Source organism: Elephas maximus, chromosome 25 (genome assembly GCF_024166365.1).
Source record: "Elephas maximus indicus isolate mEleMax1 chromosome 25, mEleMax1 primary haplotype, whole genome shotgun sequence".
NCBI classification, from domain to species: domain Eukaryota; kingdom Metazoa; phylum Chordata; class Mammalia; order Proboscidea; family Elephantidae; genus Elephas; species Elephas maximus.
In genome coordinates this window covers 4,572,264-4,586,801 of record NC_064843.1, presented here as the reverse complement: position 1 = coordinate 4,586,801, position 14,538 = coordinate 4,572,264, and the positions used below count along the sequence as shown (strand labels likewise).

General features: G+C 59.5%; 1 protein-coding gene across 8 annotated transcripts in view; it reads right to left on the bottom strand.

Annotated features, from left to right (window-relative positions):
* The window catches only part of KCNQ2 (potassium voltage-gated channel subfamily Q member 2), a 58,774-nt gene that overhangs the window by 35,080 nt on the left and 9,156 nt on the right, over positions 1–14,538 (bottom strand). For all 8 annotated transcript variants that reach the window (XM_049869499.1, XM_049869500.1, XM_049869506.1 and 5 more), the window contains exons 2-7: positions 5,262–5,352; positions 4,307–4,433; positions 3,837–4,012; positions 2,690–2,815; positions 1,348–1,458; positions 972–1,067 (exon numbers count right to left, since the gene is read on the bottom strand). In XM_049869499.1, coding sequence (XP_049725456.1) covers positions 972–1,067; positions 1,348–1,458; positions 2,690–2,815; positions 3,837–4,012; positions 4,307–4,433; positions 5,262–5,352 — 727 coding nt within the window. The remainder of the gene's footprint in view (positions 1–971; positions 1,068–1,347; positions 1,459–2,689; positions 2,816–3,836; positions 4,013–4,306; positions 4,434–5,261; positions 5,353–14,538) is intronic.

The following is a 14,538-nucleotide window of genomic DNA, read 5'->3' as shown; positions in this document are numbered from 1 at the left end:
AGACATGCCAGCCCAGGTCTTCATGCAACTTGGCAGTAGAAGATTCTGGTCACTCTGAAGGTCTGCCAGGTCGGTGCACTCTGGGGAGGGCTTGCAGGAGTGTCTGGCCCCTCACCGGCTCAGGTTTTCAGCGTTCCCCTTGCATTTTGGTGCACCATTTGGTGCACTACGCCTGGTGATTCTCAAGCTCAGGAGGCACTTTCTGGATTTCAGGGTGCCCTCTGAGCAGCTGGACAGGTGGGTGAGCTAGGGAGCAGGACGGTGCTGGTCCATAGCTCAGGTGAGCTCAGAGGTGGGATGGCATAGAGCCCATGGCTCAGGTGAGCTCCAGGGCGGATGGTACAGGGTCCACAGCTCAGGTGAGCTCGGGGGCGGGATGGTCCAGAGTCCACAGCTCAGGTGAGCTTGGGGGCGGGGTGGTCCAGGGTCCACAACATGGCTCAAGTAAGCTCAGGAGTGGAATGGCACAGGGTCCATGGCTCAGGTGAGCTCAGGGGTGGGTAGTACAGGGTCCACAGCTCAGGCAAGCTCAGAGCGGGTGGTGCAGGGTCCACGGCTCAGGTGAGATCAGGGGCAGGTACCACAGGATCCATGGCTCAGATAAGCTCGGGGGTGGGTGGCGCAGGGTCCACAGCTGAGGTGCAGGCCAGATGACATGGCTTGAATCTGGCTCCAGCACTACTGCTCACGGTGGCAGGCTCTGCATCCAGGTGACGAGCGTGATGAGGTGGTCCCCTCCCTGGGACTTTTGAGGGGTGGCCCCCATGGCCCCAAGCACCTCCGTGGTATCTGCATCTCTTTCTCCTGAAGATCTCAATGCTCCAGATGCCCTCATCACCCTGACCTAGCCCTGCAGTGTGGCAGGGGTCACAAATCAGGGACCCCCACAGATAGGAATGACACCTGGAGTCGACAGCCTCACCCCAAGCCCCAAGCAGCTCTGGGTGGGGAGGCCAGCCTCTCTGACTCACCTGGATCAGGCCGGCTGCAGGGTTCCGCCGCTTCTCAAAGTGCTTCTGCCGGTGCTGCTCTTGAACTTTGAGGGCAAAGCCAGACCCCAGAATGCCCTGCAAGTCAGGGGGGTCAGACAGTGTCACGGGACCCACACCCCATTTCATCAGGGTCAGAATTGCATCCTGGAGACCCATAGCTCCCCCAGTTCCTCAGGGCAGCTGTCCCTGCAGCCATGGTGCACCTCTGAATCCCAAGGTGCAGTCCGATGGGCAGTGTCTCCTGTCTCTCTGAGAGGCTGGATCCCAGCCTATGGTCAGCTGGGAGCCCAGCAGAGCCCGTGGGGACCCCACATCACCCAACCTATAACCCTGTCTAAGCGTTAGGGGTGCTCACCGCAGGGAGAGCGAAGAAGGAGACACCGATGAGGGTGAACGTGGCTGCCAGGAGCCTCCCATTCCAGGTCTGGGGGTACTTGTCCCCGTAGCCGATGGTCGTCAGGGTGATCTGGGACAGTGGGCTCTGGTCACTGGGCTGCACCTACACGGCCTCACTGAGGGGATGCCACAGGGGCACCACCTGGGCACCACTGCCCTCTACACCCGACGGGCAGGCCAGCGAGGACAGGGATGCCTGGGGCCGGAACGGACAAGAAGCTGCCCCCCAAAACCCAGGAACCCCGTGAGGCCAGCATCAGCTCATCGTCCGTTGTCCCTGCAACAATTGCATAAAGCCTCCCCAAGTCTTCTCTTCCTCATCACGGGGTGGGGGGAGTGATTACAAAACCTCTACCCCATTTCACCCCAAGTCCACAGTCCCCCACAACTCCTCACAGCCTGGTGCAAGAGCAAGGAGACCCCCCCGCCTCCGCCACTGCGGCACTCCTGCATGGGGCTCAGGGGCTGCAAGGAGGCATCTGTTTGCGTGCAGGTAAACCCAGCCGGGCCCAGGGCCCCAAGGGGTGAAAGTGCCGGGGGGTGGGACAGATGAAGATGGACCCTGGGACAAGAGGCAGGTGAGACCTAGTGAGGTGACCTGTGAGCCGAGGTCAGAGGGGGCAAGTGGTGACCAGGGGAGCATGCACCACAGAGGAACGGGGATGCAGGGACCACGCTGGACCAGGTAACCAGAAGTGCCAAGAGGCCAGCAGGCAGTGGGGGAGGAAGGGAGGCCTGGCCGGCGTACTGGTATGTTCTGGGGGTGATGGGAGGCCCTGTGGAGAGGTGGTTGTCTGTGTTTAGAATCTTTCCCACAGCCGAGTTAGAAATAGATGGGGCAGGGCCTTCCTGGGTGATCAAGGGACAGCTGGCCCTCACTGGGGCGGGCACATGAAAGGGTTCACATAAACCAAGCATATTTCAAAGACGTGGGCTTTAAACACTGCAGGGCACACATGTCTGTCCCCTCTCCCTCCAAAAGCTGGGCTACGTAACTCAAGGAAAAGGACAGTGCACAGCCCACAGGGCCTTTAAGAGGGTGGGGACAGCACAGCCTGGCTCTCAGATGCAACCACCTCCACAGCTTCTGTGGTCACAGAGGCCAGCAGGTGGCCCCAGAGGGACGGCCCCTCCAGCTCAGCCAGGTTCCAGGGAGCAGAGGAGCGGTGTGTCTTCAGACAGTAGGAGGGCATGTGGAGGGGGGCCCGGGGGGATGCAGGGGGTGCGGGGAGGGCCCAGGGAGGCAGAAACCCAGCATCTGTGAAGATGAGCACACCGTCATTGACGCAGCCAGGACTCACCAGGCCCCACCACAGCGCATCCGCGTAAGTGTCAAAGTGGTCGTTCTCGCCTTTCTCTGCCAAGTACACCAGGAATGAGGCCAGGATGAGGCAGAGGAAGCCAATGTACCAGGCGGTGACCAGCTCCTTTGAGACAGACCAACTGTCACCCTGGTCGAGCCAGCGCCCACTTGCAGGCCTCCAGCCACCAGAGGCCATGCCAGCCCCAGGAAGGGGGGTCACCCTCGGGCTGGGGCCTCCAGGGGGTGCTAAGAGCTGCCTCCCATGGCCTATGTACTGGGGTCAATGTGGCTCAGAGCTGGAAGGAGCTGCTCCTTTCACAGCTCAGACACCATTGACCACTCAGCCTCGAAACTTAGAGCCAAAAAAACAGCAGCTGTCAGGTGCTATCAGAGCCAAGACCCCTCCCCGTGCCCTGGAGCCTGGGGAGACAGCTTTGCAAGCCAGGGGAGGCTCACCTGCCCACCCACTAACCCCCCAAGGCCCACTGCATTTACCTGGAGGGGGTGAGCCCCTCCAGCCGACGCCTGGCCCCATCCTTTCCCAGGGGCTCAGACATGAAGCGGCGGGGGGGAAAGGACTATTTCAGCAGGTAAGCCCACCCAGAAGCAGGGCAGCCTCAGCACAGGAGGGAGGGGTCTCAGCCACTCAGAGGCCTGGGACAGAGGGCAACACGGGAGGGCCCATGACAAGGACGTCCCACCCTACAGCCACCACAGACCGCAGCTTAAACAGTCACTCGGGTGAGTGCCCAGGGCAGGAGCATAGATCCTGCACTAAAGATCCTGGAAACAAGACACCAAGCCCAACGAGAGGGCTCAGGGTGGGGGTGGTGGAGGAGGCTGGGCCTCTCAGAAAGGTGCTGTCTAGGGAAGGGTCAGGGGATAGGTGGGTCGGGACAAGAAATACAGAGAGGGGGGCAGGGGGGCGGAGGCTGCTCAGATCTGCCCAGCTTCTTGGTTTGGTGAGGCAGGAGCCCCACTGCCCTTCATCCACCCACTAGGACCCTCAGAGCAAACCCTCAGACCCTCAGCCACGTCCTGAAATGGGGGTTGGACAAAACTGTGGCCCAGGTCCTGAGGGGCAGCCTGAGAGGAGGCCACCAGGACGGCTGGCCTGAGGTGTCGGCCAGTCCTCGCTGGCTCACCTTGCTGTGGGCGTAGACCACAGACCCCAGCAGCTTCCAGGTGCCCCCTCTGCGGTCCATGCGGATCATCCGCAGAATCTGCAGGAAGCGCAGGCTCCGGAGCGCGGATGTGGCGAAGACGTTGCCCTGGGAGCCGGCGGCCAGCACAGCGATGGAAGCAATGAGGACCATGATGTCTGTGGGAGACAGGGTGGGGGCTTGTGGGTGGAGGTGGGGCCAGATGCCTCCAGCCGTCCAGGTCAACCAAGGGCAGGTGAGGCTAGGGCCACCACTGTCCTCCACACTGCTAGTGCCCTGCCGGCGTACCAGGACAGGCTGCCCGGTGCCCTGTCAGCCCCACTCTGAGAAGTGATCCCGCCCTGTGCCCACCCCTGGCCTCCCGGGTGCCCCAGCTCCTTGAGGGAAGGGGAGTCAGTCCCTGTGCCTCTATGTGGATGGCTCCTGCCCCCGGCACCCCCGTCATATCTCACCGATCACGCAGAAAGGCTTCCGGGCAAACTTGAGTCTCCCACGCCAGCCACGGTACCGGCAGCAGCAGCCGGCCGCCCAGATCCGCACAAAGTACTCCACCCCAAACACCACAATGGTGACGATTTCCTGCAAGGAGGCCACACTGAGGACCAGGGCTTCAGGGAAGGGCTGGGGCTGGATGCCCCAGATGCAGGAGGTGCCCTCTGTGACTGCAAAGCATCAGTCCCACACGTGGCTCCAAAGAGGCTGCAAGGCGAGCTGGCCTGCCTGTCACTGGCAGCCCTGTCAGGCCACCCCAACTCCCCCAGGAAACCATGCTTGCTGGACACACCCCAATCCTCTGACGGGGGCCACTTGGACACCCAGGGTCTCGAGAGGGTGGAGGAAGGCGGGAGGGCGAGGGGAGGTGGAGGAGGAGGAGCTGGGCAGCCTGCCGTGGTGAGGGCGCGGGGCGAGGGAGCTGTAAGACCATGGTGAGTCACCATGGAGGAGGGGAGAGGGCTGAATCACACACAGCCTATGGGGTGGGGTACGACCTGGGGTTGCAGGTGGGGAGGGGAAGGGAAAGGTGTGGGGGTTGAAGAACACAACGGCGACACCCACGTCAGGGATGGGGTACTCGCTGTGACCATTATATTTGGAGAACATCACCACACACCAGGGGCCAGGGTACAAGGAGGGGGATTCCTGCCCTGGGCGCTCTCCCTGGACCCAGAGGCCCGGCCCATGCAGGAAGATGGGGCTGGGGTCAGAGAAGATCCCAACATCAGAAGCCAGGAGCATCGAGGACGCAGGGCCACACCGATGTCCACCAGGCTCCAGTGGTACCTTTGGCCCCTGCCACCCACCCACCCTGCCTCCCACCCGCCCTGCCAGCCCACCTGCCCACCCGCCCTGCCTCCCACCCACCTGCCCACCCACCTACCCACCCGCCTGGCTGGGGGCAGCGCTCACCAGGATGTAGAGGGCGCCCTCGGAGCTCTTCTCGTACTCCTTGATGGTGGAGAAGACAGACAACACCAGGCAGGAGAAGACCAGCAGAAACCTGGGCGGGAGGTGTCGGGGTCAGCCAAGCTGGCCTGGCACTTGGTCTCGACAGGGTCCACTGTGGCTGTGTCTACAGGAAGCTGACCCCACCTCCCGTCCCTGCCAAGAATCACCACAGGAAAGGCACCACCGTGGGAAGAGCAGCGTGCTTTGTCCCAGCCAACAGGAGATGCAAGCTGCATGTCCATTGTGACAACACACTGCCTCCCATTCAGACACAGGACTTGGAAGACCCAGAGCCCACAGGAGTCCCTGCACCACCCCCAAGAGAGGGACTGCTCTGCCATGTTCTCTGCTGGGGTCGTTTCTTCAAAGTCAGTTGGGGAAGCCAGCTAAAGTTGCTCCAGGAGGCTCCAAGCCCAGCCACCCTAGGCTCACACCCAGGAGCAGCCCCAGGCTGCTTGTCCCCCAAGGGGTGAATTCCCTTCACCCAGAATCCTCCCTTCCTTTCCACTCCCAAAGCCACCACCCTTTCCTAGCCCTGATCCACTCTGGTGTCCCCTGCCTAGGCCCTGCTCCCCCTTATGCTCACCTCCAAGAGGAGCCATCCCCAGGAAAACCCCCACCTGCGGGTGCTGAGGCGTAGGTGCAAACAAGGCCACGTTGGAAAGCATTTCGTGGTGGAAGAAGTGCAGCGTGAGGAGCTCACATCACCCTCCCATGTCCCACCCACCGAACAATTTCAAAGCAAACCCCGAATGACACAGCATCGAGTCAGTACATATTTTTGTGTGCATTTCTAAAACCTGCAAACCAAAAACCCAACCAGCTCGTCGAGTCAACACCGACTCATGACAACCCCATGTGTGTCAGAGCAGAAATGTGCTCCACGTATCAATGGCTGATTTCTCAGAAGATCGTCAGGACTCGTTTCCAAGGTGCCTCTGGCTGGACTCAAACCACTAACCTTTCAGAGACTCTACAACATGAACCAGAATGGCATCACCCGTGACGAGTCAACAACCACTCCTTAGAATCATCGTACACCCAGACTCAAAGCCACCACACAGTTGAGAATGTGCTTCTGCTGGGAAATCAGCATCCACACCAGGGCCACACGTCACATGGCTGACATCACATAGCTGACTTCACACGGCTGATGTGTCCCCCAACTCTCCCACAGTCTGCTGGGTTTCTCTCCTTCTCCTTCCCTGCTGCCATGCATTCGCTGAAGGAACTGGTCACCGGTCCCCACGGGATTGCTGGCTGCAGCCCTGGTGCCGGGTGCCACGTTCCCCTGTCCTGTACTCCTGAGTGTTGCAGTTGCAGCTAGAGGACCACAGATTCAGGCGACTTGGGCAGGACACAGTGTTCGCCACCAAGAGGCTCAGACGTCACTCTTCAAGTCTGGATCCATAAGGCTTTCAAAACTGCATCATGGAGTTATCCTATAGCACCTTCTTCATGGCTTAAGTAGAAAACCTTTATAAGAGGAACTTCTAGAAAAAGACCACCACCTATTTGGCCACACTGAGGGGTAGTTCATACAGGAGGCAGTAAATGCTTGCTCCTTTCCCTTTTTTCTGTGTCAGTTTCCAAGCTTGGATTGGTTCCCTGGGATCTTGAAATGAGGCTGATCAGGTTGTTTTTTCCTTGGTGGGATCATTATGAAGTCATGGTCACTTAGGCCATTAGTGTTATTCTCATCGATGCTCAAATCTCCCACTGAGAGCTGCTTTGCGAGAGCAGCTCTGTGACCTGTGGACACCAGGGTTCAATTCCACGTGAGCTAACTTCTTGACACCCCAAGCCTTTCTCTGGGATATCACCCTCCAGGGCAGGGGGGAGGGGAATGAAAACACTCTGTCCTGGCCAGAAAGACGCAGGTCACTGGGGCCGGGAGGGGACAGAGGCCTGAGTCTGGGCTGGTGCTGGAAGCGATGAGGGCTGCCCAGGCTGAGCATGGCGGTGCACACGCTGATTTATGCCCAGGAACCACCACAGGGAGGAACCAAGACCTCACGCTGGGTGCTCCCTAGCTCCCAGTCACAGGCCTGCACCCCCACGGACAGCCGCCTCCCTCAGGTCCCCTTTCCCCCAGCCCTTGGACGGCAGCAGGAAGGGCCCACCAGCTTCCGACTGCTGCCTGCTGAGGGAAAAGCCACTGCGGCAGCAAGGCCAAAGCCCAAATGGACCTGGCTGGAAAGCAGGTTCTCCAGGGCTGAGAAGGGTCATCCAGGGCTTTGTGAGGAGTACAGAAGCTGGGGGGGAGGGGACAGGAAGAGGACCCCCGAAGGGAAGCTGCTGGCTGCTGTGCCCTCCCTGTGTCATCACCACCCTGACACCCCCACCTGTTGCCCCAGCTCCACCCATGTCTCCTCAGCTCCGCCCCAATGACCTATCGCCCTGCCCCAGGCAGCCCCCACAGTCCCCCAAAGAGGCCTTGAGGCAGCACCCAAAGTGCAACAACTTCCAACTTGGAAGCATCACGGGAGCATCACGCTGTGCTCGGCGTCGGGCACCACAGCACCTCCTGGATTCCGTGTGCGAAGTGCATCCCCAGCAAGCTCCCGGGCGCCGATGGTGGCTAACAGCCCCTCCATGCTGGCAGACAGAGCACACACGAAGACACACTCCACTTCAAAATCACAGTTAATTTCCTTTGCTCGTTAGCCAATTTATTCAATTAACTGAGCCCTGGGAAAATGCCGTGCAGACATCTCATTTACCTCAGATCCCAATTCCTCTGTTCGCTTGGTTGCGTCTTCTCCTGACTCAGCTATGGGGATGGGCATGCTGGTGTTGAGTGGGTTAGCCCCAGTTGAGGACAGCAAAGTCTTCAGTTCCAGGCCAGGCCCTGGGCGTGGGAGAAACGCCAGGAGGGAAGGGCAGTGGCCGTCAGCAGTGAGGAGAGAGTGCAAACATCGCCTACTGCAGAAGGGAACTGGAACCAACTCACAAAGTGTGATGGGTGTGGGACACGAGGGCACCGTGGGAGCCTCCCTGAGGAGGTGTCCACTAGGGTGGGTCCCACAGAGTGCAGGGTGATTGGCCCGCCCAGAGGGGAGGAGGGGAGGTGAGAAATGAGGCCAGAGAGAGGCCAGCCGCCTGCCAGGGCCATGGGGGCAGCCCCCTGCTCCAACTCTGAACTCCATGCTGTCCAGGAAGGCAAGCCCTCACATATACAAAACATCCCTCCAACTTAAAAAACGAAGACCAAGGTGACCAGGCCCTCTCAGCTCTGCTCCCTGAGGGCAGCTCTGATCAGGCATCTCAAAACATCCTGGAAACCCTGGGGGCAGGGTAGGCACTGACCTGGCCACAATGAGCTGACCTGCAGCCCTTCCAGCCAGCAGTGACCAGAATGTATGGGGCCAAGGTGGGCAGGTCAGGGAGCAGATAAATTACCCAGCCAGGCCACAACAAAGAACATTCCCACTCTGCTTGGCTCCCTCCCACTGCCAGCTCTCCACCAGGGCCGAGGACCCTCTTCAGAGAAGCCCACCTTGGGTGCCTACTCTACCCTGGCAGCCCCACCCAGGCTCTAAGATTTGTTTGTGAAATTTTCAGAACAGATGGCACCGCCAGGGGGTGGCTGGTGCAGTGGAGATGACATCGCCCACAATGGCCGCTCCCAGCAGCGAGGAAGAGGAAGGAGAGACAGAGGCAGCTGTGTGTGTTGGGGGGACAGGCATCCTGGAGCTCCTCCCCAAGAGACCCATCTATAAGGACCAGCGGAGCCCCAGCAGTGCTCACAAGCTACTCCTAGGCCACACAAGGACATCCTTAGGTCCCCAGGACTAGCTGGCCAACAGAGCAAGGGAGGAATATCTCGAAACTTTGACCAATTCCCTCCCTCAGCCAGACAGGAAAAAACACCTTTATTTCCAGGCCTCTTTGGAGCCCTGGTGGTGTAGCAGGTAAGAAGAGTTCAGCTGCTAACCGAAATGTCGACAGTTCAAATCCACCAGGTGCTCCTTGGAAACCCTACAGGGCAGTTCTACTCTGCCTATAGGGTTGCTATGAGTCGGAATTGACTCAACAGCAATGGGTTTGGTTTTTGGTTTTGGTCTTGTCTGGAGGCACCTCCAGACCGGAGGCCTCCCTGCCTGGGCAAAGTGGTACCCTGGAAACACACCCATTCCAGAGATGGGGAAACTGAGGCTCAGCGAGGCTGGTAGGGGGCTCTGCTGCTCTCCTGACATGTCCCAGAACCATGAGGCCCATGTCCTTAGGGAGCGGGCAGGACGACAGGAGAGCCTGCTGGTCTCACCCAGATGTCAGTCGTGAGGAAAGGACCCACTGACCCTCGTGCCTCATGGTTTCCAGGTACAGCGTCCTTGGTGACAGGGCCACTTCATTGGGGTCCGGTCACCAGGGAAGCCCCCTGCAGGCCCAGGGCAGGCACGAGGTGCCCCTTGGCCACCGGTGGAGGGAGTGGTGCCTGGCTAGCTTCCCAGCCTGGGTTACTCTGGTGGTGCTTTCATTCCAAGTGGGACTTGGTGCCTCCTCAGTTCCTGCCACCCTGGGCTCCAGCAGTCCCATGAGTTGGCAGCTGTGGATCAGAAGGAATCTCCCCTCCTCCTTTCTCTTCCTCTTGGCAGAGAGAACAGAGGTGTAGGAGTGCTGCATCTTGGGAACACACTCTAGCACCCCCCATGACCCCCCTTAGAGACCTGCAGCAATCCAGAGCTTTCCACCTCGGGCCCATCCTCTACAGGACCTAAAGGAGTGAGAAGGCTTATCTTGGAACTCAGATGTGGGCCTCCTCATTCTTGCTTCCTCCCAGAGTACAGGACAGGTGGGAGCAGTCTGCAGCTCCCCCAGCAGCCACCCTTAGTTTCAAGGCTCTGATTCAGGATCCGATGCCAGTGTCCCTCCAACACCCACTGGCAAGCCAGTCCCCGGGGGTCCTGGCTGAGGAGGCCCTCCTCCTGCCTTCCAGCCCTGGAGTGCCCAAGCCTCAGGGACTAAAAGGCCAGAGCCGCCTGGAATGGAGGCCACAGCAGCTTCCCCACTGATGATGATAACTAATTCGGCTTCAGGAGGAAGGGCTCTAAGTGGTTGCCAAGGAGACATCCAACGGCGGGGAGGGGGGAGGGATCTCCCATGGCCCTGGGCACCCCTCAGCTGAGAGGTGGGAATGAACTCGATGCTGGCTCCCCACTTCCCGGATACTTCCCGGGATCCTGTGCTCCCAAAGAACCCCCAAGTCACAGGACAAGCCCCAGGGAGGAGTGGGGACCCCGGACCTAGAGTAGACAATGTCTTTATCAGCAGCAGGAAGGGACCTCAGCCAGGTGTGAGGAGGACTTCCGAGCAGAAGCAGGATCCCCTCTCTGGAAACCAGGTCCCTGTACCAGGAAGGGCTGCACATCCTGTCCAAAGAGGGGCATCCTGACGGCAGAGAGGAGGGAGGCAGGGCGCGTCCACATGGGTGTGAGGGAGGGACCTGATTGGGGAGGAAAGGGACATGGGGTCAGAGGGACCCCGTGGGTGGTCCACAGGAAGGGGCCACACCCACCGAGGTCTCAGCAGGCCCTGCGATGGAGGAGGCTAGGAAGACCCTGTGTGCGCGCGTGCGCCCTCCACGTGCCTGCGCAGGCATCCGTGCCCCCGCAACACTCGCGAGAGGGGCGTGCCCACCCACCTCCTGTGTGTGACTCCCCGGCATCTCTCCCTGCGCCTTCCCCCAGTCTGATTGTGATGGAATATTGTTCTTCCCGGAAAACCCGCAAAGCCGCTGCCTGGGGGCGCTACGCTCCTGATGCCACTTTACAAGGGGGCGAGGGGGGTGTGGCCTGAGCGAGAGAGGAGGGTAGGCCCGGGGGCGGGGCCAGGATAGGGAAAGGGGGGCAGGCGCGGTAAAGGGGCGTGGCTGGAGGGGGCAGTGGCAGGGGGCGGGGGGGTGCAGCCTGCCAGCTTCTTGGCAGGCCGGCACAGAGGCTCCCCCGCGGCGGGGCTGCCGGCTCATTCCTCCGGGTATAAGAAATTCTCCCATCGTGTTCCTTCCCCAAAGAGCTGACTCCTTTTTCCCCAGGGCTTGGGAGATGGCTGGGGGTTATTAATCTCATTTTACATATTTAATGAAATAAAAATTTAACAAGCAAACGGCGGGGTGGGGGGAAAGGAAGAGCATCAGCAGCAGCCTTGCTCTGCAGCTCCGCATGGGTCCCCCCTCTCAGGCAGAGCTGGACCGAGGTCCAGGAGGGGCCCCAGACATGGAGGCCCCCACGGCCCCTGCTAGCACCAGGCCCATTAACAACCCTGAAGCAGGAAGGTGCACTCTCCCGTTTCACAGATGAGAAAACGGAGACTCAGCAGTAACTCGCTAGGGCTCTCCAGGGGTCCAGGAAGTGGCTGCAGAAGCCCAGCTCTGCATCACCATCTTGCCCCTCTTCTGCCTGCGGGGCTTGGTGCTGCCAGGGTCTCCTGCAGAACCCCGCTCCTCAGGATCCCCACTGTAAGCGAGCAGGCCCATGTGAGCTGAAGCCCAGGAGAGCAGAGCAGGTCGCCCTGGTCCCTGGGGACACCACTCTGCCGCTTGTCCATTAGGGCTGCAGGTGGCAAGGCCAACCCGGAATCTAATCTCGCCAGCCTAACTGACTGCTCCACTCCCGTGCCCAATGCCACCTCCAATCTCCTGGGGTGACAGGAGCTGGCTGCTGACAGCTGCCCCAAGCATAAACGGGCACGTGGGTACCAGGGAGACCCCGCCAGGCTGCAGAGCAGGCACACAGCCCCCTTTCCTGGAACATCTGCTCCAGCTCCGCCCTCCTGCCTCACCCTCCAGAAGCCCCCTCCCATCCAGCTGGGCACCCTGAGTCGCAGGCTCCGAATCAGAGGTGAAATGAGGTGACAGGGGTGAGTACCTGCGACCGTGCCGCGTACACGGTTGTTGTCTAGTTGGTTCCGACTCATACAGACCCCACGTACAAAAGAAGGAAACACTGCTGGGTCCTGCGCCATCCTCACAGTCGTTGTTATGCTTGGGTCCATTGTTGCAGCCACTTTGTCAGTCTATCTCGCTAAGGGTCTTCTTCTTTTTCACTGACCCTCTACTCTACCAAGCATGATATCCTTCTCCAGGGACTAGTCCCTCCTGATAACATGCCCAAAGTATGTGAGATGAAGTCTCGCCCAGCAGCCCACCACTAAGTCCCCAACCCTTACGAGGTACAGTTCCTGGCTCAGCATTTAAGGCCTCCACATATGGCCCGTGCCCCGTCTCTCCGCTCCTGCCAGGCCAATCCCCCATCCTAGGGCCCTGGTGGCCACACCAGCCTAACATCCAGGGCAGAAGGCGCTCTTGGGGGCCCCCTTGATGCCTGTCACTGCGCAGTGTCCCTGGGTGGCCAGGTTTCTCAGAAGCCTCAGTGGTGGGCTCTCTCCAGGGTGGAGGGCGGCAGCGAGGCTCAGAGAGTGGGTATAGTGCGTGATGGATCACTTTCATATGGCCTTTTAGCCATGGTCTTGTAACTCCTACCAAATGATCGGGTGAGAGTACACGAATGAGGCGCTTGTGGCCCACCAAGAGGATTGGACATCTTGCTTATGATGCAAATAAGGTGCATGGCATCCTTGTAGAGGTGGGGCCATGCAAATAAGGTATATGGAACCCTAACGAGGGGACTGGTCAGTTTTGCCATCCCAGAAGGCTTAAGATAATCCATCTCTGAGGTGGACAGGGTGGACCTCACTACCACTAAGAGCTAGGAGTGGAATGCATCCTTTGGACCCAGGATGCATGTGCTGAGAACCTACTAGATCCAGAAGACAGACAGAGAGAGCAGTAACACTGGAGACAGTGCAAGATGGCAAGGAGCGGTAGCAGAGAAATGGCAGCAGCCAAGGCAGCAGAACCAGGAGACCAGCAGCAGATGGTGTGGTAGGCTTCCTAGCCCACAGTGCGAGAAAGCTGAGCACCTTCAGGCAGGAGGCTTGTTGGCAGAGTGGGGTGCCTCTGGTCACTTGTCAGTGGAGCTAGGCTTGCTGACCCACAAAGCGAGAGAGCTGAGTGCCTTCAGGCCAAGCCTTACTGGCACAATGGGGTGCCTCTGGGCACTTATCGGTGGGGCTAAAGTGTTTTGCAACATTTGCTGGAGCAGGGCTGAGGCCAGGCTGGCCCAAGAGACCTGAGGAACCAAGGGGCTGAGGGGCCAAGGGCCAGGGAGAGGCCTGCCTGTGGGCATGGCCAAAAAGCTGTCCTGACCAAAGAACAGTATCCTGAGTCGTTTCTGATCCTGAATTAACCTGTTACTTCTCTAATAAACCTCGTAACTGTGAGTACTGTCTGTGAGTTCTGTGTGGCCACTGCAAGGAATTATTGAACCCAGCAGAGATGTACAGAGTGCCATGGGAGGGACGGCTGGTGTCAGAACTGGTGAAAAGGTTGGAGAGAGAAGGCATGTCTGACCTCCGCCTCATAGGAATCAGTCTCGGGCTGTTGATCTTGATTCTCTCTCCTCCCCTTCCTGAAGTTAGAGGAGGTCAGATGCCCCACCTTGATGCCATTTTTAAAGCAGGACCCTGCCCCTCCCCACACATCATTCCCAAACCACTTACCCCATTGAGATTCAGAAGTGAAGGTGCACAGGACCCCCAAGTCCCCGAGGGCCCCCCAACACAGCTTCGGCAACCACAGTGCCCTCCCCAGGAGGCATCAGCCCCTTACACACCGCAAACCTTGCTGAGCCCTGTGGGCCACCCCTCCCAGGAATGGCTGCATGGGAGGTACAGCACAGAGTGGTGGCTTCCAAGGGCCTGGAGAAAATCCTCGCTGAGCACAAGGTAAAAGGCCATTTCCTGGTGCCTTCACCTGACTTGGAACCTCCTGCTCAAATTCCCCTGGGGCCGAGGTGCCCACACAGGCTCATTTGCAGGCCACAGGTGCTGCACAAAGGCACAGAGGTGCAGCCAGGTGGACTTACTTGAGTGCCCACACCCCCCCCCCGCCCGTCCCACATCAAAGGCATCCAGCTGCACACCCGCCCCATCCCTGGGGTCCACTCTGCAGCATCTCTGACCCCCCCACCCCTAAACTACCCCCCTCACCCTGGGCTTTCCTCTCTGCACCCCTGGGTCTACTCGTTTGGCCAAGACTCTAATCCCTGCTCGCGCCCTCTCCCAACCCCATCCCAACGCGGCATATACGAGTACTCGATTCCTTCTCTTGTGTGGCTCTCAGCTTGCTGCAGCCCTGAGTACACAATCAAGCAATGTCAGCAACCCAATGTCCATATGG